Below are 23,870 nucleotides of genomic sequence, written 5' to 3' on the forward strand. Positions count from 1 at the left end.
CCTGAAAATTTCATCAAAATCTGTCCATAACTTTTTGAGTTATGTTGCACACTAACGGACAGACAAACAAACAGACAGACAAACCCTGGCAAAAACATAACCTCCTTGGCGGAGGTAATAATGTCACTGTAAATACAATCTAAACGAATAGAGCGGGTTGTAGTGCCTCCCGGTGGGCGGGGCCACCAGGTTTACAGGAAATATGAGAATCAGGAAGTAAAAGGGTTTTGGAGATTTGTTGTGTCGCTTAAAACCTACAAGAGTTGTATTTGGAGTTTTAAAACTCGGTTTAATCTCGGTTAAATTTAATATAGATTTGTTATTTTAAAAACAAAAGTAAAGGGGAAAAAAGCGGTGAACCGTGTGGAGTCTGTCTAAGGTAGGACTGAGCTGAAGTGTAGAGGAAGCGCGTGCATGAAGACAACGTCCCACCACACATACAGGGGTTATAGACTAAACAAACTGCACCAAGTATCACATATAACCACAGCAAATAGACTGTTTTTGGTTGAGTATGCATTCTTCTCTTATAATACCGCATTGTCACAAATATGAACATACCAGAATATAATAAAAGAAGCAACTGTGAATATTGAAGTTGTCAAACAGGCCTAGTTGTTCCTATGGGAGAGAGATGAGTCTGTGATAGAAATATGAAGGGGGTAGTTTATTTAGGTTCAACTATGTCTGACTAGCAGCTCTTCAAGGGTTAAAAGCAACATTTTACATTGATATACCTGCTTATTCACAGTAAGTTATGAGATGCAACAACAGAGCAAATACAGTTCCTGTAAAGGCGTTTTGAACACAACCTGAAACATAAAGATGAAGCCTCTTTGAGGACAGACATCCCAGTGTTAGATCCTTTAAAGTACAGCACTGTGCAAAAGTCTTAGGCTCACCTGAGGTTTGTTGATTTAATAACATTATAATGACCACACATATGCATTTGTCAGTCTCAGTGAAGTATGTACAGCAGGAAAAACAAAAGTTTCAGGGAAAAAACAGCTTCTATGAACCAATGGTAGTATTTAGTGTGACCTCCCTTTGCACTTAACATGTTTTTAACCCTTTTGTTCAGACAATGTGATATTTATTACATTAATTTTCTGACATTTTATTCCAGGTTTCACTTAACACATGTCAGACGTTTGTGCTGTTTCCTATTAAGGAGTCAGAGGTCACACTAAATATTGACTTTAACCTTTACAACCCATTTAGTTCAGTTTTTTGTATATCTTTTTAGATTGTGCACATATTTCCCGTATATTTGTATTGCATATGAAGAAAAGAGGATGAGAGATAGATATGTATGATCATTTCTACCCTGAAAAAATAATAACAGTAAAGGTGGCCTAAGAGTTTTGCACAAAACTGTACCCGTTTTCTGATGTAGATACTGTGTAAATACATGAAGCAAAGTAAAAATACCAAATCTGATAATAGATGATGTTGTTCAATGACAGCTTTTGTTACATCATGCCATTCTTAGATTTCTTTCATTTTGTGATTACTGTGAGGTCATTGCGTGAATGTATTCATGTGTGGTGAGCATTAATTGAAATATTCAGATTCTTACGTGAAACCAGTGATGTGAAAAAAAAAAAGCCTTATTACTAGTAAAAGACTCCTGTGTGGACAACACTTCTTCACATCAGCACAACATAGCTACTTAAAGTATCTCCAGTAAAAGTATTTTTTTTCATTTAGTTATCATTAGCAACTTAAAGACATCTAAAATTTGATGTTTTAAAGGTGTCAGTGGACAAGAAAGCCAAAAATGTACTATAATGTAAAATGTTGTGTAGTTATCTATTGTGTAACAACTTCATCTGAAAGGAAACCAGTTACTACAACTGTTAAATAAATGTTTAGTTGCTCCAAGTATGATATTTCCTGCTGAAGCAGAAGTATAAAGCAGCAGACGGTGGACATACTGCAGTAAAGTACCTCAGATTACATTCATAGTGTTGTAGATGTACCTTTTTACTTACTACCACTCTGGTGAGTATTACACAGTAACAGTGTCTGTCTGATTCGTTGTACTCACTCCTGCTGTTTACTGTGTTGTAAGGAGTGGGAACAGCTGGGGCAGCCATGAATCGAGTACCTCTGCAACAGCCGATGAGCTGTGGGCCCTGGGAGCTGAAGGAGCGATTGGGGACCGGAGGCTTTGGCAATGTGACAAGATGGCAAAATAAGGTACAAAACCCACAGTCACATTATAGCATGCAGTTAAGTCTGCTCTTCAGACCCCACAGGGATATATATTGTACATGGCCATGTGATGGTCCATGATAGCAATCTGACAGATCGACAAAAACGGTGTTTACATGAACAGTAAATGTTTCAGTCTTTAGCTCTCATACAAATGAGAAAAAGTTGTCACAGACACAAAAGACACAAAAGTTGTCCAGCTGACTTTTACAGGCTGTAACTCATATTGTTAAGATCAATGATTTTTTTTTTTCTCAGATATTGTCTTTGACTTTTGCAGGTTATTGTACAGATCGCCCAACAGTGTGTGACATTGTAGAATTAGTTTCTCTTCTTTTGAAACATTAAAATTATTCTTACACAATTATATATTACATTAACAGTCCAATAACAGTCCATTCAGTCACTTATTGAGTATTTAAGAAACACATGAAAATAGACAAAACACAAGCAAATTAACTAAACATTTTCATCAGTTAGATGGCACCAGCTGGATAAATTCACAATACCAGCAGATACACTGTAAGTAGTGCAAACAACAAGGTGTTGAACCATGTACATGCAGATACATGCATATTACTCTGGTGAAAGGAAGTGGTTTAAGGTAACCTATCCATAAAATAAACTCTGATCAACCATGTCAGCAGCTTCACCACTTTTTTGTGTCCCTCGGAAGATTTTCACTGTCATCCCTGGCATTAATGTACGCCGAGCAAAAATATACACGCACCATGTAGCACAAACATTTCAATAGCAATAGGTGTGGCATAATATATTAAATTGCACACAATTTATTCTGTTGATCAATGCGGTACAGATTACTGTCCATTAGAACATGATAGTGGTGTCTGGCATTCAGGGACATTCATGTGGACACGGTGGGGGCCGGCTGAAAGAAATCACAACTCCACATCTCGTGTGTCCACCATTGGCTAGAGCAACACATCGTCTTCTCATCGAGTTGACAGTGTTGTCAATTGTGGCCCGTGGAATATTATTCCACTCCTCTTTGAGAGCCACACGGAGCTATGGAATATTATCTGGAACCATTCCCGCATGATTTGCGACATCTGTGGCATGGTGACATCTGAATAAATGTGACATTTTGAGATGTCCTTTTATTGACCCCAGTACAATGAGGACCTGAATACTGTTAATGGTGTTTGAGCAGCGTCTGGACATGATTACACCTGTGTTGTGGGTGGAATTACTAGATCACTGTGTAAGTGCTCACTCGCAGAGATGGACACAAAATTTGTTTATAAGTCAAGAGAATGAACCATGTTTTACAATTATAAGACATCATGAGCTCATTTTGGGCCGCATGTCTCGAGTTACACAAATTCTGTACATGGTGCATTTATATTTTTGCTCAGTATATTTGCTCGTGTTTAGCATTTACAGCATGTTTTCTGTACTTGTTGATGATCTGAGAATTTGAAGCATGTGCTAAATTAATGACAACTTTTTTTGTTTATCTATTTGCGTGTGTTTTGTTAAGTTGCAGTGGGTTCATCTCTCTCTGCGACCATATTTAGACGAGGGCTGAGCAGTAACACAGTAATAATAATTATTGAAGTATAATTGTCTTCTATAATGTAGAGTTAAATAAACAGCCTGGGCAAAAGAAAGGAACTGCTTGGATTTAACTAAGCAACAAGTTCAGATCCTTCCATGGGTCAGTACTGCAGTGGTTAATAATGTTTCAGCTGGAAAATGTTATTTAACTCTAAATGATGCAGTAAGTGTCCTGTCATGTCTTTAATGTCTAAAATATTGAACAGTGATTGATCAGGATCATCAGGTTTGTGACAGACTGGTTCAGGGAGAATTGAGACATCATTTTCACACATGGATTTGCTTCCATAAAGTCCAGACTCTAATTTGGGATGTGATGAAGACTTGATGCAGCGGTCCAATTCTCCGTCATCAGTAATCAAAAATTAATGCAACTATGGATGGAACAAATATTATGAACCTTATTGTGACACTACATAAGCATTATGTGGCAAAAAACATGTGACAGTGAATGTCTCTTGTAATCAAAACCAAAGGTGGTGCAGTCAAATTTTGCATGTGCCACGTTTTTGTGGGTTTTTTTGGCTGGGCAGTGTAGTTTACCTATATATGAGTTACTACAGATGCTGTTTGCTAGCTGAGCTTTCTCTGACTAGTCGCTCTTTGACTATCCAATCCAATAATGTGAACATGCTGACGATATTGCACACCTACTAGATTGCCCCATGTGGCCAACATCAAATCTGATTGGTTTAAGGAGCAGGTTCATTGCCATTTACAGTTATGCTCATAAGTTTACATACCCCAGCAGAATGTGTGATTCTTTGGCCATTTTTCAGAGAATACGAGTGATAATAAAAAAAAACTTTTCTATCACTCGTGGCTAGTGGTTGGGTGAAGCCATTTATTATCAAACAAATGTGTTTGCTCTTTTTAGCTTACCGGCCGATAGGCTGTAAGATATTGTCGTCATGCGGCCTCCGGCGTTGTCGTCTGTTGTCGTCTATCGTCCATTACAAAAATTTCAATCGTCTTCTTCTCCGAAACTACAATTCCAATTGACTTCAAACTTGGTATACAGCTTCTTTATGATGATGTCAACAAAAGTTAGTGAAATTATTTGGATCTGGCTCTGATTCTGGATTTGGTGCGACTTTGAAAAATGTTCCCATTATAAGAGATAGGAAGTGCCGGTAAGCTACAGGGCCATTGGTCCTATTTTTAAATCATACTAACAATAGAAACTATCCAAATGACCCTGATCAAAAGTGTACATACCCTAGTTCTTAATCCTCTGCATTGGCCCCTTTAACATCACTGACAACTCAAAGTCTTTTGTGGTAATTGTGGATGAGACACTTTATTTTCTCTGATTTAAAAAAAAAAAAATTACCTTTATTTACCCAGGAAGTCCCATTGAGATTAAAAATCTCTTTTGCAAGGGAGACCTGGCCAAGGTAGCAGCCGGTGAAGCTGCTCATTCTTCTTGGCAGAACACCTTCAGATCCTCTAAGATTTTGGGTTTTCTTGCATGAACTGCATGCTTTAGACCTCCCTCAAGTGTCTCAATGACATTGAGGTCAGGAGACTGAGACGGACACTCCTTCACCTTCACTTTTTTCTACTGTAGCCAATGACAGGTCGACTTGGCCTTGTGTTTTGGGTCATTGTCATGTTGGAACATCCAAGACTGTCCAGTACACATTCTGTCAGGGTATGTAAACTTATGAGCACAACTGTATTTGAAGCTCAAAAGGCTGCACTGTTAATTCTCCAGCCCTCAAGGCAGATTTCTTTTACCCGGCAACAAACGATGGCTGAAATCAAGGTATCATGGTTTTTTTCACTTTGATACACTTCCTCTTTGCACAGATTACTCGCTTCATTTTATTTTACCAATTTATTTTTCCTTGCTTAGTGTACAGTTTATTTCTCTTATTATGTTTTAGTTTAGTTTAAATTGTTTTAACTGTACAGTTTATTTCCTTTATTTCGTTTTAGTTTAGGTTAACTGTTTACATTAGTCGTGCAAAGGGAACTCGCAAAGTAAGAATTTCATTGCTTAGTACTGCTGTGTATATGGCACTAAACTTCTTGAATTCTTCAAATATGATTGGACAAACGCTTTAACCTACATTTATACTACTGGAAGGTGTGCGACCAATAAAAAAAAGCTACAGAATAAAGAGAATAGACTATTGGGAATATTTGAATACATCTTCATGGAACACATACAATTGAAGGGTGTAAATGTAGGTGAGTGGTTGTGATTCTTTAGACCAGGCGTAGTCTACTTGATCCACAAAGAAGACAAAAAAACACGCTCTGACCACAGAGAACAGTTCAAAACCATAAATAACCATCACTCAGGACTATGTACATAAAATAATTTATGATCTGACATTTATAAACTGTAATTATTGAAACTGATTGTTATAAAAAAAATTACTCTGATTGGGACAGCACTACCACCCCCTCAGTCACATCTACACTGGCAGACCCCCACACCCTCAAATACAGCTTCTACCCACAAGTTGTTAAATGTACCCCCCCACACACACAGTTTACAGTGTACATAATATGTCTTATTACCTTGTATATGTCCTTATATGTTGTGTGTTTCTTCTTTCTGATAGAGTTGGCTTTTTGTATATTTCAGTATTTCTTTGTAGTTTTGTATATTGTTAATTTTTTTTCAATATGTAATTTCAGTGTAATTTTGTGATTTTGTGTTTTTATATACAATCTTTCATTTGCACTTTAGGTATATCAATGAATCTGCTGCTAAACAGAACAGAGCTGTTAAACTGATTTTCATTGTTCCTGTAACAGTGACAATATAGATTTACTCTGTTCTATTCTATTCTATTCTATTCTATTCTATTCTATTCTATTCTATTCTATTCTATTCTATTCTATTCTATTCTTTTGTAATATGACGTTTTTACCCCTTCAGCTAGATAATTACTTTTACCTTTACCTTACAGTGTTTTTTTTTTCCTCAGCTTCATTCACAGTCTTTATAACAAGCATGACATCACCTCAGGAAGTCAAACAGAAATAACAATTGTTGCAGTGATATCATTCTAAGTCACAGGTGAAGGGCATTGTAACGTTCCATCATTGGCAGGAGGACACCAAGGGATTAAAACTCACCTGCTTAGTGGACTTCCCACTTCCTCTTTGCAACTGCGGTCCTGTTGTATTACTCATCTTCACCTCAGAGCAAATGTAAAACTGGCCTTGAACCGCCATCCATGTCAGGAGATACTGAAAGTCCTGCAGAGTCCTCCCATCATGGGGTAGAAAACAGAGTCCAAAGAAGGGGTTAGAACTGTTGTTGCCTGTCAGACAACTTGAATTATAAAGGACATCCACACCAAGAACTATAACTACAATATTAGCAGTGTTCATGTCAAGTGAATTTGAAGCAAAAGTCACAAAAGCAAAAGTGTGACTTACATGCATTTACATGAACTGGTTTAGACGGAACAAATGCACAAGGCTGCATTGTGTGGTCACAATGTGGTGCTGTTGGCTACATTACACATGAAGAAATGAGCATTCTGGTTTTGGTTTTCCATCTAAAATGACAACTTTCATGGATGGGATACAAATAATTCAGTCGTCCATTTCCAGTATCAGTTGTACCGGCCATTTTTCTTTACACTATCAGAATATCGGTGAAGATGCAGCAAACAACTGATCAAGCAACTGTTCAGTCATATATAAATATTTGCTCTGTTAGAAATTATTTGAAAATGTGTTCCTGTTTCCTCTATACACAGTTATTTTTTTCATAAAGAAACAAACAAAAACCACCTCAAGTGAGCATTTTATTAATTTTTGGGCATTTTTAAAAAAAAATTCATTGTCATATTTACTTCCCCAGTATTCCCCCCTTGCATTTTCTTCCTCCATTTCTCCAAGCCTATTTATTCCTGCATCTCTATTTTACATTTCTGTGTGTCCTTTTTATGTAAATGTGATTCAGTAATGTCTGCATTGTTGTTAATGTTAGAGTTGTAGTGTGGACTCAACCATCCAATTTGATAAGAAGAATTTTAAGAACTCTATGGTTATGGACAGTCTTTAATATGTTTTAATTTAATGGCATGGAATTTCTGCTGCTATTTTTGCAGCTCTGAAGTGAAGTAAACACACAGCATTTGTTTGCTGACTCATTTTTGACTGCATTTATGGTTATTAAGATAGCCTTATTATTTTATTTCTGCTTAAAGTTATGATGTTTGATTTCCAATATAACAAACATATTTCCGTTTGACTGATGACAGTCAGTCACTATGGATTGTCAGTGTTACTGTGGGAGTTACTGATGGGAAAACAGATCTCACTGCAGAGGGCACGGCTGGCACTGTTTCCTGTCTGGACATGACTGAGCTTCCTCTTTAGGAAATTTCCTGACTTCCTCTAATAGTGACAATACTATGGGCTATTAATAGTCATTATTACCATTAGATCACATTATGGGAATCAGGGTGGGTCTCTTATTAGTGAAGATAATTTTCATGAGAAACAGGCAGTGGCACAGTTCTGTATTGCTCATCATTTTGCTCATATACCTGGCGCCATTTCTTTTATTTCTATTTTTATCTGTCTCTGTTCACTAAGCACATATGACTTGACAGACATATCATCAGAAGAGATTTCATAGATAGTTGGTTAGGCTTGAGTTTAGGTTGCACACTTTTTTCAAGATGTTTAAGTTGAAGTTAGGAGTAATCATGTATCTCCTTTGGATTTTGATAACAGTAGGTTGGCAGAATTACTAACTTACTGCTACTTAGTTAAGAACTTCTCATAAGTAAGACTATATTTTTGATCACAGCTTGATATGTGGCACAGCCATAATTATTGCATGACACAATACCAGAGACAATTAAATTATGATTATTTTTAGGATGTTTAGGCAGTTTGACCTCAAAATTTTATAGTGACATCTCTACTGATCTCATACGTTGTGAATAATTAAAGGTGCTGTATCTAAGAATTATGTTCCGAGTAATCATAAAATGGCCCTGAATATCACCAGACATTAAGGAATCATGTTAATTTCAAATACTGATATCACTGGCAGTCATAGTCCAACCAGAATATTTGTGTTTGAAAAGCTCAGTGTCAGCCCCAAAATAATGTTTATGTTGTCATTTTGTGTTTTGGTCTGATGCGCCACCCATCACCTGTCTGCTAATCACCAAGTCAGTGGTGTTTGATCATCCAGGTTCCCAGTTCCCACTGAGCTGCAGCTGGAACATTTCTGATCATAAATGTCTGACGTTAATAAACCTAAAAGGCCTCTTATTATTCCCAAATATGTTGTGACAAAGTGAGAAACAAAACAAGGATGTGTATAGAAGATGCTTTTGAAACATGGAGACGGCTAAAAGTGGAGAAGAATTTGAAGACCGACGCCGGCTCTCCTGTGGTCTTCCCAGTGGCTCTTACTGGGTGGCAAGACTGCGGGCCCGGGCTGCAATGTCTTCTCCTGGGCTGAGCTGGGGTGTTTTCTCCTGGCCCGGATCCGGGTGAAGAGACCACAGCCCGTGTAAAGAGACCGTGGCCCGGTCCTGGGAGAAAAGACCGCGGCCTGCGTGAAGAGACTGGGCCCAGTATAGGTACCACTGTAGGACTCGTCGCTTGCCATGGTAGCTTCTTGTAGTAGACACTCATGCTGGATCTAGCAACCCCTAGCCTGGGGGGAGGAGGAGGGGATCCCATGCTCTACAGTATTTTGAATGTGATTACAGTACCAGTTTTGGCCACAATCCTACATACAACTCCTTTAAACCAACCAGCCAATGAAAATTTTCTGAACGGAAGTAATTAACAATAATACTGAGATGTAATGACATACTGCTTTTATCTGTTTCAGGACACAGAGGAGCAGATTGCTATAAAACAGTGCCGTCAAGAACTGAGTGAGAGAAACAAAGAGAGATGGTGTCTGGAGATCCAGATCATGAGGAGGTCAGTTTCACTTTGATAAGCATCAACCTGCTACAAAACTCACAACCAGCTATGCTTTATGCCTCGTTTGACTCCCTTTATCAGTCAGCAGACAAATATATTTTGCCCTTTTGTGCCTTATTCGCACCTTTTAAGCATCATATTTACAGGAATAATGAAAATACAAACTACATTTTTAGTTTTTGACTACTGGTATATGTAGTCTTCATCTGGATTGAACACAGATAAAAGGCAGTGAAAAGGACAACTCTTTTGTCTTGTCAAGGTTTCTTTTTGTACAGAGGTGTGTCCTAATATATGATACAATATTATTTTAACTTTTGCAGAATAAATCAATCACTACTCAATTTTCTGGGAAAAAAAACGGTTTGACGCTCTTAGTCTTTGTAAAAACCTCATTTTGGCACAAGAGATGAGTGTTGGTTTGACATATTGTGACACACAGCGGGTACATTCCATGACAAGCTGCAGGGTTATGAGTTTGACATTTGACTTTTATGTACCCATCTGTTCTTTTTTCAAAGTATAAAAACTAAATTTGTATTGTGAAGCAGTAAAAATCACACAAGACATTAAATAATTATAACAACATGGAAGTTCAGGTTATTTTGGTCTGTTGGTGGTTATTTCTGACAGGATAATGTGCCGCCTCCTCATCTTGTTTCACTTTGCTGTGTGTTTGGTTTCCACACACACATCTGTGTCATCTATTAACAGTCAGTTTGGGTGTCGGGTCACTGGAGTTGGAGGAAAGCTGGTGGGGATTTTGATTGTTTGGGAAATGTGAAATGTGTGTGTGTGTCTTGTCATTTTCTGGTGCAAACATTGGTATAAAACCATTTCTTTCCTCATCTCAGTTTAACAAGTGTGTTGTTTTCAGACAGACATGGTCACAGCCGCAGCCCTCCTGCACCCACGCATAACGAGTGGAAAAACCACAGAGGCAGGGGACACTTACATGGCAACCTACCATTATATTATTACAGCTTCTTAACACACATAGGCACATGCACAGAATTCTGAAAACAACATTTTACTTCCATAAATATTTTTGAATTCCAAGACGTGTACACAGCTTGTATTGCATGGCTTTTTTCAACAGCGTGTCTTAAAAGGCAAACATAAAATATATTTTAATCATGTTGCAGGTTCATTCATACTATCAATTGAAGCTGCATGATAGCAGAAATAAACTGACATCGCACTATCTTTTTTCTTTGATATGCACTTACTGGCCACTTTATTCCATACACTTCTTTGACTGGTTGTTAATTCAGGTGTCTATGGGCCAATCATATGGTAACAAGTCAGTGCATTTAGTTAAGTAGACATGGTCAAGAAGGTTCTGCTGAAGCTCAAACTGAGCATGACAGTTAGGAGGAATGGTGACTGAAGTGACTTTGAAAGTTGTTGGTTTCAGAAACTACTGAATTACATGGATCTGCACACACAAGCATCACTAGGGTTTACAGAAAATGGTCAGAAAAAGAGAAAATGTCCAGTGAGTTCTTTGGATGAAAATGCCGTGTTGATGCCTGAGGCCAGACTGGTTCGGGCTGATAGAAAGACAACCAGCTGAAATAACCACTGGTTACAGCCAAGGTCTGAATGCATAACATTTGCTAGCTTAGGATGGAAAGCTGAGGCTACAGTTTTCAGGACCTCACCAAAACAACAGAAGATTAGAAATATGTGACCTAGTCTGATGAATCTTGATTTCTGCTACAACAGTTGAATGGTAGGCTCATAATTTGGCGTAAAACACATGAAAGTATGGTTCCATTCTGCCTTGTATCAGTGGTTCTGGCTCTTGGATATTTTCTTGGCAGGTTTTGCACCTTGTAGTTCCAACTGTGCATCATTTAAAGGCCAGTGTCTACCAGAGTGTTGTTGCTGACCATATCTATCCCTTTATGACCACAGTGCACTGATCTTCCCGAAAACTGGAAGGTTAAGACGAACATCTCACCCCACACATATCCCCAGGTCAACCCTTATGTCCAAATATGGTCCATTATGGCTGCTCTTTTTATGAAACAGGAGTCATTTACCTTATCTAATATTCTAATCTGAGCACTGTTTATACACACATCGTACTGAAAGGATGTATTGTGCAGCCCTCCTTCAAATCTATTTTAGTCACTGCTTTACAAAGTATATTTTGAAAAAGCACATAATTCCCACACCAAAAAGATTTATTTGACCTTTACAACTTCTGATCATTCATCTTCCCTTTTCTATTTGCTCTTTTACCAGATACTGCTAGTTAGCATGACACATGTTAATATTTTTTCTGCTGCTTTTGAGTTCAATAATCACTATCATTTGTCTCAGGCTGTTTTAGCTCTTGCAGCACAGATGTAATACAATGTTTTGTTGACAATATGATACATTTTGGAAAATCTAGAATCAGTTTGAGATTGTTACGTTATCTAAGTAAAAACACATTGTTTCAGTGAGAGTTATGAAACAGGAGAGAATGGGAAACAGAAAGGTTAAGATGATGTCACATAATGGGGAGCAGAGGAAGAGATGAAGAGACAGAAGTGTGCATGTATTTCAGTTGATTTATTGGACTTGGATTTCAGTCAAGATAGATTTAAGGCCCACTGTATCACCCTGTTTATTGATGATGGCTGATTTTTCTCAATCAGGTTGAATCACGTTAGTGTTGTCGCAGCCAGAGAAGTTCCTGCAGGAATGCACAAACTGTTGGCCAACAATGACCTGCCGCTTCTGGCCATGGAGTACTGTCAGGGAGGAGATCTGAGGAAGGTAAACACCTGAGAGTTTATGTGTGTGTGCATGTGTTTAGTGACACTTGATTAGAGCCTGAAAACCCTTGGTTAGTTTTTGTGAAAGTCTCATGAAATCTAAAACAGGACTATCACTTTGGGTTTTTAATTTAGTTTGATATTTACATTATTATTGTTGTTATATGTTGTTATATATTATAGTATTGTTGGACCAAAATTTGCATAATACTTTTAAGTTCATTTAGGTTGGAAGAAAGCTGATGAATGAGCAGCCTGAAGCCATAGACAATGTTGGCACCAGGAAGCCAACAGAAGAGGAAAATGGCAACCGCCACAAACCGCAAAGTCATAAAAATTTCAAAGCAGCCCAGATGGTCAAAAACGAAGCAGATGGAGAGGTTACTGTCGTGGCAGCAAGCAAAATCAGCACCATCCTCTGTTTTTTCGGCCTGTCAAAAGTTTCCACCAGTGGAACACATTAAATATATTGTATAAAGTAAAACAAATCAAAACCTTAACATCAAAAGTTGTGATTTTCCAGTGTTCAAGCATCTCACCAGCTCAGATCAGTATCAGTATATTAAAATAATCTGTATTCATATGGAAACACTCTGACTTTGTTTTGTTTTCTGCTTGAATCTGGGTCTGGGTCTTTCCCCCATTGATGCCTTACCCTTAAAAAACACATCACACGACACATGGACAGAAAATGGTTGTTTTATAGGAGAACATGATTTCGAAAGTTTGTATCACATCAAACATGGTTTAATGTGAAATGAACTTTTTGTCTTAAGTCGGTTTCTCTCTGTTCAGACTACTTTTTTCCCCCAATGAGTATCAAATGACTGTGTGTCCTCTCTGCAGTATCTAACCGTCCTGGAAAACTGCTGTGGAATAAGGGAGGGCTCTGTTATGATGCTGTTACGGGACATTTGTGAGTATCTTGTACTATCAATTCCTCTTCTGCTATTCAAACAGTCACATCATGTGAATGTGAGAGTGACAGATTGATTGTGTGTTTGTGTCTGGCGCTGTGATTACGGCCCTGTTGTACAGAGGAAACATTCGTCAGCCAGTGCCTGGTTTCGCCACGTCACCAATGACCACAGCACTTAGTCACCATGACGACAGCACTCTCAGATACAGGCATACGTCAATAATCACATACTCACGATTGTGTTTTGCCAAATATAATTTACAAATATTTTTAACATGTGCTCCGCGGCTCGCACTGTATAAACATGACTGAGGGAACATATGGGATGGATCACACCTTTAAAGAAAACAGAGTAGATTCACTAAATGTACCCACGCTTTCACAGAAACTCTTCTCCCACTACTATCAGAGGACATTTCCTGATAATGAGAGATCCCCTTTAACCCATAAAGACCCAGCGCTACTTTTGTGGCAGGTTCCAAATGATTTTTTCCTCTGTATTTCACCTTTCTTAAGCGATTTATCCCAATTTTTTGTAATATTATCCTTTTTATTTTAAGTTTTTTCAGTGTAAATCATGTATTTTCCTATTTTTAATTCAGTGATCATGTAGATGTTCATTAAAACTCTGAGTAAATTCAGTGGTTATTATATCAAAACAGAACAAAAATTAGGAAAAAAGTACTTTTTCAGTAAAAATATCCTTAAATAAACATAAAAATCAGTATGTCCATCTGCTGTCATTGATCCAACTCCATGGGTTTTACTGGTGAATCAATGTTGTAGAAGATGACGGTGTTTCCATGGTAACTACAGAGCCTCTGAACATCCAAATGTGTCATATCTGATGACCATGAAAAGATGACAAACTGCATTTTACGCCAAGTATTTGCTTGTTTTGATAGGATTAGTGGATCAACAGGTGTTAAACATTTTAGATCAGTAGATGGTTTTGGTCGATGGTGGGTCTTTGGGTCTTTATGGGTTAAACTGTTTCAGCAGTGAGGCGTAAAGGTACAGTCATACATATCTACACCCACGACACACATAAAGGATGTGAGTTACTCTCCGTTGAACCCTATCCACCATTAAATACACTAGTCACCCGTTGATGTACAAGTGAGGTGAATTTATAGCTACAGTTGTAAATTGATACAAAACATGTCTGACTTTGAGTTCAGTTACTACACATTAACAGTTAAGAAAAAAATTATATAGGACAGTTATTGTAGCTTTGAAACATTCAGCTGATTTTTATTATTTAGTCTTTCAATTTGGGTTTTGCATTCCAAATATTAGTAGTTTTATATCAGTAAGTTTCCAAACCACTTGTCAAGAAAAGTTGGTAAATTTCCTATAATACAGTGAAATGTCTGTAAGTTTTAATTGTCAATGAATGTTACGATTTTACAGTGTTTTCACAGCATAATTCCTTTTTGCAAATATAAACCAATATAGATTTTAATGCCTGCAGCACAACCACAAAAAGTTGGAATAGAGGCCAAAGCTTATGTAAATAAAATATTATAGACAAGTAGAAAGTTGCATGTGAAGAACTCATGGCTGAGCATAAAAGGAGCATTTATTGCATTGCATTTTAGAAACTGTTTGATTTCCAGAAAAGTCTTTTCAAGAAATACACTGACGGAATTGACTGGTTGAACTTGAGTTTTTATTTAGTTTCGGTGTTGGAGTGTTGTAGGACAGTCTTGATATATAGATGCTAAAAAGGAAGAATAAAAATGCATTATATTATTTGGATTCCTTTACACAAAGCAGAGCACAGCCGTCAACACCTGGAGCTAAATAGTGTAATATAGAAACAAAGCTGATTTTACCTGCAGTTCTGTTTACTTCATGTTACATTGATCATTATTATTACCTCCGCCAAAGAGGTTATGTTTTTGCCACCGTTGGTTTGTCTGTCTGTCTGTCCGTATGCAAGATAACTCAAAAAGTTATGGACGGATTTGGATGAAAATTTCAGGAAATGTTGATACTGGCACGAGGAACAAATGATTAAATTTTGGTGGTGATCGGAGGGGGGGGACTGATCTGCCTTGGCGGAGGTCTGCGCTCTCTGAGTGCTTTTCTAGTTTTATTATTTACTTATCTTATTTTTGAAAACTGTTGTTTTTATATCAAGATGATTTTGTTAACTTTAATAAGTATAACTATAATACCCCTTGCATACAGTATGTATACAGAAGTCCACAGCTTCACTACGTTTTTTCCGTCATCATTCATTCAAAGTATTTTAATTTTGATGTGATATTAAGACCATTCTACCATATAACCACAGCTTCCCCTGTTTATGTCTGGCTGAGGACCTTTGTTGCATCTTCTGTTTCTACCTTTGTATGTATTTCCTGTTTATTTATCTGGTGCTGTTGTTGTAGATGAACACATTTCCACTACCTATATATAATTGTAAAGATTGTTAAACTGTAAAATCTCCTGTATGCATTACTTAGTGCAGTGTTTTTCAGCCTTGGGGTCAGGACCCTAAGTGAGGTTGCCTGGAATTCAAATGGGGTCGCCTGAAATTTCTAGTAACTGATAAAAAAACAAGCAAACGAACAAAAAACCCTATTAATAAAAAGTATATGGTGAGTTGAGAGAGACAATCGCAACCCATAAAAGACATGACAAACTCTGAAGCTGAAACTGAAGCACTGTGGTACTGTTTCTATTTCAAATGTTCATTGTCGCTGGTTTAAGATGTTGCAGCTCTGTCATAATTCATAGTTTGAGTTGTTGTTTGTTCAGTATTAATTGTCAACCTTGTAAATCCAAGCTGGACTGACTGTACATATTCTGACCAAGGAAAATAAAATTCTCACTTTGTGCAGTAATCTACACCTGGCTTTTATGCCTCCGTCCATACATTATATAGCCTAAATGTCATCTAAAATTAATGTTTATTTGCAACATAGTATAGCAAACTGTTACATGATCAAAAACAAATTAATTTTAGCAAAAAAAAATGTCTCCGTTTTGAATGTCTGGGGTCACCAGAAATTTGGGATGTTAAAATGGGATCATGAGCCAAAAAAGGTTGGAAACCACTGACTTAGTGGAACAAGTGTTTGATAATCACCTTTGTATCGCTGCAAAGTTTTTAAATTGACAGCCTATATAGCAAGACCAATACATCTGTAATTGACACTGACTGATAAACCACTTTGACTCAATTTATCAGTATAAAATAAAGGCACATACTGTCTATCTGACTTAAATGATGATGACTAATATGTTTCATGTTGCATATAGGAGGCAGTAAGTTGTCCATTGTCTTTTGTGAATAGATTTGCCCTGATTTCATTGAGATCTTTTAGCAGCCATCATAACCCAAGTTAGGAAATAGGATGGACCCTGGACAAGAAACTTCATCAATTTATCCAACTCTAATTCTACATAATTCTTTTCCACTGGCTCTTAACCCTCCTTTCTGTCTCTTCTGTTTTTTAGCTTCGGCTCTAACGTACCTCCACAAGATGAGGATTATCCACAGGGATTTAAAACCTGAGAACATAGTGCTGCAGCAGGGAGAGAAGAGAGTGAGTTAAAGACCCTGTGAACTGTCTTGTTAGGACAAAAACACCCAAACCACAACAAAGAGCTCTTGTACAGGCTTTTTGTCTCCATGTGGGTTAAGAAGAATAAGTACAGGCTTCTCTCTCACATCCACATGCGCACCAGCTAAAAACATTATTGCTGCACTTAGTATTTAATGTAGAATACTCTGATTTTGCAACTTATTGTGATTGTATTATAAAATCTATGGTAAAATTAGAGTATCTACCATTCTTACCTTTCTTTCTTATCCTTCTCTTATTTATTTTTTTGTCCCTTACGTAACAAATCACAACATGTTGAACTCCAGCCCACAAGAGGATGCAGGAAAATGAAGTATGTCATATAACTGAGACCAGACACATTAAATAGGTTATATATTCATGTTTACACACGCTTATGTGTTTATGGGAACTGAATGAAACCAACTTTATCTCTGTTAAGTTTATGGTTATGCACAGGCACTTATTTTTGTCTTGCATAGTAGAGAACCAGTAAATCAGTACAACATTCAACTTGTATGTGTGTGTGCGTGCGTGCGTGTGTGTTTATATATGGGTGCTTCTGAAACTTGGTACACTTTGGTATCTGGCATTTTGCCAGCTTTTTAGACTTAATAATAAAAGAGAAATTTAGACATATTTCCTCCCAGGATGTACCTAATGATGAGCTCAGATAAATGCAAAAAACATTATACTCTTCCTCTGAGCCATCCCAAAATTAAAGAATTTTTAGTAAAATATTGGAGCCAAAAATAGAACCAAAATTGGGACAGGAAAAACTACCTAGGTGTCAGTGGATTTTATCTGGACCACATGGCTGCAAATGGTCTTATATAATGCTATAAATAAAGACACTGTGTTGAATATGATGATCCTAGTGGTTTTTCTAATCCAGACATGCAGGTTTTTCATGAATCTCAGTCTCATTCCAGGTTTTGTATGTAACCCATCGTGTCCACTTGCGTTACATGCACAACCTGCCCAGCTAAACGCATAGAAATCGCAACTGATTTTGCAACAGCGGTCATTTTTGTGAAACACTCTGTCTTGCATAATTAGTTCGATTCCCAAAATGTACCTGTGAGAGACTAAAAATATATTCAGAAAAATAGTAATGCGTATTTTTTGTGTCCCTTTGACCATTTTACATGCAGATTTTTGTATTAAATATAATGAAAAATAATATAAAAATGTGTTTTATCTGAAAAATAGTTCCTCTTTTATCTCAGTAAGTATTTATTTTTAAAATAGACCCAAAGTGCTTCCAAACTTCCGTCATAACATGAGTCTACATCTGGTTTGAATTTTTAGCCCCTCTGTCCTGTTTTTAGGACCAGTTTCTCAGAAGCACCCATATACACAGCCACACTAAAAAAAAGGTCTCCACATGGATATAACTAATGAAATAGTTCAGATCTTTCCATTAGATAATTACTGCAGTGAATAATATGTTTGAGCTGAAACTACTTCTTTAACCCTTTAACTGATGCAGTAGCGTCTCAAATAGTTTGGGCTGTGTTTCAGTGGATAATGGTCATGTGGTCTGATGAGTCCAGATTGACCCAGTTCCAGAGTGATGGATGCATCAGGGTGTGAAGAGCAGATGAAGTGATCACCCATCGTGCTCAGTGACCACAATCCAAGCCTGTGGGAGCAGTGTTATGTTCTAGAGTTGGTTCAGTTGGTCAGGTCTAGGTTCAGCAATGTTATGTATCCAAAAAAAATGGCAGAAATGAATGCTGTTACAGTGCATAAGCTTATCAAAATGATGCCAGAGCAAACAGATACTGTAATCAATACTAAGGAAAGAAAAGATTAGATTTAGAATTTTATTTTGAATAGAGCGGGAACATACACTACCAGTGAAAAGTTTGGACACACTTTCTCATTTAAATGACCTGAGATGGACCACAGAAGGCCAACAAGTGCTCAGCATCATTGGGAACTCTTTTAAGACTATTGGAAAACGTTTCAAGTACCTCATGAAGCTCATCGAGAGAATGTGAAGAATGTGCAAAGCAGTAAGAAAAGCAAAGGGAGGCAATTTTAAATAACCTGAAATATTAAAAACATGTTTTGAGTTATGTCACACGTTTTTAAAGGGGTTATATTTTTCTGAACCCACTATTATTAGTCTTTGGTTCATTTATTTGTGTATTTTAACCGTAACAGTTCAAAAAGTTTGAATTTGAACCCTCCAGGTGCTGCAAAGCTATCTTTATATTCATTCTGGAAAAAAATCGAGTGGATTTCTACAACCCATTTTAATTCCTGCTTAGTTTGTTATGTTTTATAACTAGTTACGTCATGATATTTGCACATATAAGGTCAAGACTTCCGACGAACATTTCTCCGACTACACCATAATTGTTTGTCAGCAGCAGCGGTTGTAGTCCATACTGAAAATATGTCCAAAATTGAGCCGATTACCTAAAATGTTCAGTTGTTGGTTGTATTAGCGAACACAAGTGGCTGAACACGACAGAAAACACAGTCAATACCCTGGAGGGGGTGGGGCGTGAAGTGGCTTATTTGGATTTAAAGGGCCAGCACTCAAAACGACCTGTCTCCTGTCATTACTCAGAAAAAAAAGGTTGAAGATGCACCTGTTGAGTTGAATTAATGAAGAATTCAGATCCAAGCGTAGTGTTTACAGTTTATGTAGACCACAGGGAAATGTTTTAAAATGCATACTTCCATTTAAAAAAACCAAATATCACTCCTTTAACTACATAATCCCATATGTGTTTATTCATAGTTTTGATGCCTTCACTGAGAATCTACAATGTAAATAGTCGTGAAAATAAAGAAAAAACAGGTGTATCCAAACTTTTGACTGATAGTGTACATCTGCAACAGCATTACATGCAAAAACCCTGTTAATTTCTCGATTACAGTCTTACAAATGTACCCTCAAACTAATAACTCTCCCCTAATTTCAGCTAATCCATAAGATTATTGATCTTGGCTATGCAAAAGAACTGGACCACTCCAGCCTGTGCGTCTCATTTGTAGGAACACTGCAGTACTTGGTACGTAGCAAAACACTAGCAGACGTTGTCACAGTATGTTTTAAGTGTATGAAAGCTGAACCCTCTGCTCTTCTGTCTGTCTGTCCTTCAGGCCCCTGAGCTCATTGAGAGGCAGAGGTACACTGTCAGTGTGGACTACTGGAGCTTTGGGACTTTGGTGTTCGAGTGCATCACAGGATTTCGTCCCTTTTTACCAACATGGCAACCTGTTCCCTGGTAGTACCACTGTCAGAAATGCCTCACACTTCATTAAGTTTTTAATTTTCTAAAATGTAACAGAAGTCGTCATGAGAAGGTGAAGTCATGGTTTCTTCTTAACTGGGATGTGAATTCCAGATAAATGTTTTTACATGATAAGTGTTTTTATTACGTGACTGGATTTCAACAGTGAAATAATATTTAAAAAATAAGCAGAACAAGGGAAAGAATTCCAGGATATGTGAGTTGTGCCAATGTCAATTTCATGCCAGTAAACTGAGCAAAAATTATGAAACCAGGGGCATGTAGAAAGGAATAAAGCAGGATTACGGAATTTCAGAGGAACTCTCCTAAACTTCATTCTGGGAACCCACGTTTTAAAAGTAACCCCCACTGACCGGCAGCCAATTTGTATAAATCATGAAAAGAGTGAATGTGTCTAAAAATGAACATTTACTATTTACTTACTTTACTTGAATAGGTAAACCATTCTGAGTAGGTGTATGCTTGATTTTATACATGTTGAAAACAAAAAAAAAACATTTTGAATACTTAATAAATGTCACAAACTGTGTGCAGTGTTACGTGTACATTAATAAGAAATGTACCACCATTCAGTACTTTCTAAAACATGCTTCTTGTTTCAAAATTTGACATTAAACCTACTTAAGAGTTTGAATTCTGTTTATTCTGTTTCTGTTTGATCTTTATTTGCTCTCAAACGGTGCTGACTCTCCCTGTTTTACCAAAATCGCAGTCACAAGAGCCAGAAAAATTGGGTTGACAAAACGACTTGATAATCTTGATTTTGATACTATTCGTCAAAGTAACGATGAAAACAATTCTTGGATTTGTTGAGTAGGCCCCAGATCCAGATCCTGCGATGAGGACAAAATGAAAGAATGGAGTATTACTACAATTTTTTTCTCACATAATCCTGTTTTTGTGTTTTTTTTTTCAGGCACAATAAACTAAGATTGAAACAAGATGATGACATTGTTGTCTATGAGGACCTCTTAGGGGAAGTCCGCTTCTCCAAACATTTGCCTCAACCAAACAACCTCAGCAGGTGACAAATCCACGTGACTACTACTGAATGTCTGCCACTGAGCCTGTTTACATGACCATAAAAGTCTGATAACTGAGAGCAATCAGATAATTTAATAATCAGATTTGATGCGTTTACATACACTTCAGAAATGCCATAATCAAGTCCAATATCGTATTTTTTTTGGAGTACGTACATTAGAACTACACAATATATCGTTTGAGCATTGCCATCGCAATGTACACATGCGCAACAGTCACATCACAGGTCCTGCTATGTAGGACGTAAATGAACTCAATGTATTCTCATCTAATTTCAATTTAGGTACCTGACACACTCTACGCACAGCGATCAACCAATCACAAGCGTTCTTAATTAGTTTGCCAAAGCAGACCATGCCCCTACATATGGAGGGTGTCGCTGGTAAAAGCATTGAAAAATGAGCAACAAACAAGAGAAAATCACCGAAAATGAAGACTTGGTACCAAAAAGAAAAGCAACATCAGTTATTTCGGCTACAAGAAGGATGATACTGAAACATGTGTTCTGTGTCGACAGTGCCTTGCACCTGTTGACGCAACAAGAAGTAACACAACTAATTTGTATGACCATTTATGTTGGCACCACACACCTATTATATCCTCCTGAGTATTTTTCCATATTGCAATATGTATCGCATGTCAGTTTTTTCCAAAATTGTGCAGCCCTAATGTACATGCATAGTTATGGCAGACTCAAACCTCCTGTTATTGTCTTCTGCTCACATTTGACTAGGTAACTTCTGTTTTTTTACGATTTTAATTGTTTTTACACATGCGCAGATGTGAAAGAACTAAATAAATCAGATTAACTTGTATACAAGCAGGGGTATTGAGAAGAAATCCAGGTATGCTAATCTGATTTCTCATATTCAAATTATTGCATTTATCTGATAAAACAGATGAGATTATGACTTTTACACTGATCACTTGATTAATCTGACAACTGCAGAAATCAGATAATGATCAGAGTAGTAATGTGGATGTAAACAGTGTCCGACTCATGGTTTATGCCAAGTCTGAGACTAACAGAAAAATGTAAAGAAAATCATCCATGACAAAAAGTTCACGCACACAGTATAGGCTTAACAAATGTGTGGAAAACTAAAAATAATTTCACCTGTTGACTGGTATTTGACAGTCTGCTGTCAGAGAAGTTGGAGTCGTGGCTGAAGCTGATGCTGAAGTGGTCGCCTCAAGAGAGAGGCAAGGACAAAAACGCCACTCCCAGTAACTGTTTCGCCCAACTGGAGCTCATACTGCAACTCAAGGTGACATGAATTAGTCATTAAATGAACTAATTATTTTATTTATTTTACCCTTTGCCTCATTATTCTGTTCTGTTCATTAGCTGGTTCATGTCCTCAACATGATGTCCGCTAAGACTCTGATATACTCAGTGTCAGACCAGGAGACCGTGGCAGACTTACAGTTAAGGATCGAAAAAGACACCAACATCCCCGCAGCCAATCAGGAGCTGCTGCTGGAGGCGGGGCTGGCTTTGGAACCCCAAGGCCTCGCCATACAGTGTGCCATAGACTATGCAGTAATGTCTAACAATGATACTCTATACCTTCATTCAATACCTAACATTACAGTGTGTTAATACTGCAAAGCACTTAACATGATGACATATGTGTCTGTAGGAAATAGATGGGCCTCGGACAGATCATCCTCTGGTCTTCCTCTTTGATCGATCATCCTGTAACTATGAGCCCCAGTTTACACCTCGCACCCTTCCTGAAAACATACGCTTTGTCCGTGAGTACATTCATTTTATCACCTGACAATATTTGAAAATCCAATGTCTGCTCTATATTTTTGCCATTCTGTGAGTCGTCTGGACCAGTGGAGGTATTTAGCGGAAATAAAGGGGAATATTTCCACCATGCACTGTCAGGGTTCTCATTCTCTTTGCTTCCTGTGTCTGTGCATTGTTGCTTTGAAAGTCCTCCTCACTATATGAAGAACAAGAGCCTCTGACTACTCTCTGAAAATGACAAGTTTTGTTTAAATATACATGTCTTTTTATGTGCCATTTTCTATTGTATGGATATAGTCATTTTAATACCACGACATCCTTGCTTATACACATATGTTCCAACAAAAAAACTCTACCGACACTATTTTGCAAATGCAGTAGTAACATCCTTCACTCAGCAACACCTGAGAACTAGAATAGTTTAGGATACAGGACCTATTCTCTGCAATGATACAGAGCTAATGAAGTGTGGAGATGATGTGAAACTGTATTGAGTGAGTTACTATGTCTTAGCGTTCTGGTACACCTCCTAGTGTCATAAACAAGTCAGTGACCTGTAAGTGAACAAAGCATTCACTCAAATTTTTTTGGATCAAATATCTTCTTCTTCTTGATCACTCTAAGTGTACACTCCAGTCTCTGTGATGAAAGTTGCCGTCCGGTGAAGGTTCTGCAGTGCACCATAGAGTCTCTGTGTTTAGGGTGGCCTCCTCCATCCACAGCTTTGGCCTTCGGGCATGACACTTGGAACAGTACTCTAGCAGGTGCTCTGTTGTGTATCAAATATGATATGCTCAC

General features: G+C 37.6%; 1 protein-coding gene across 2 annotated transcripts in view; it reads left to right on the top strand.

The window, feature by feature from the left end:
* The first annotated feature begins 211 nt into the window (after positions 1-211).
* ikbkb (inhibitor of nuclear factor kappa B kinase subunit beta) overlaps positions 212-23,870 on the top strand; it is a 34,022-nt gene continuing 10,363 nt past the window's right edge. The window contains exons 1-12 of one of the 2 annotated variants that reach the window (XM_030143645.1): positions 212-379; positions 2,075-2,202; positions 9,629-9,723; positions 12,378-12,498; positions 13,344-13,413; positions 16,888-16,976; positions 19,937-20,026; positions 20,118-20,242; positions 21,186-21,293; positions 22,452-22,581; positions 22,662-22,856; positions 22,957-23,071. In XM_030143645.1, the coding sequence (XP_029999505.1) occupies positions 2,098-2,202; positions 9,629-9,723; positions 12,378-12,498; positions 13,344-13,413; positions 16,888-16,976; positions 19,937-20,026; positions 20,118-20,242; positions 21,186-21,293; positions 22,452-22,581; positions 22,662-22,856; positions 22,957-23,071 (1,243 nt within the window). In that variant the 5' untranslated portion in view covers positions 212-379; positions 2,075-2,097. Of the gene's footprint in view, positions 436-2,072; positions 2,203-9,628; positions 9,724-12,377; positions 12,499-13,343; positions 13,414-16,887; positions 16,977-19,936; positions 20,027-20,117; positions 20,243-21,185; positions 21,294-22,451; positions 22,582-22,661; positions 22,857-22,956; positions 23,072-23,870 lie in introns of both variants that reach the window. The other variant, XM_030143646.1, reaches the window with a different exon arrangement.

Source organism: Sphaeramia orbicularis, chromosome 9, assembly GCF_902148855.1.
Source record: "Sphaeramia orbicularis chromosome 9, fSphaOr1.1, whole genome shotgun sequence".
Classification (NCBI taxonomy): Eukaryota; Metazoa; Chordata; class Actinopteri; order Kurtiformes; family Apogonidae; genus Sphaeramia; species Sphaeramia orbicularis.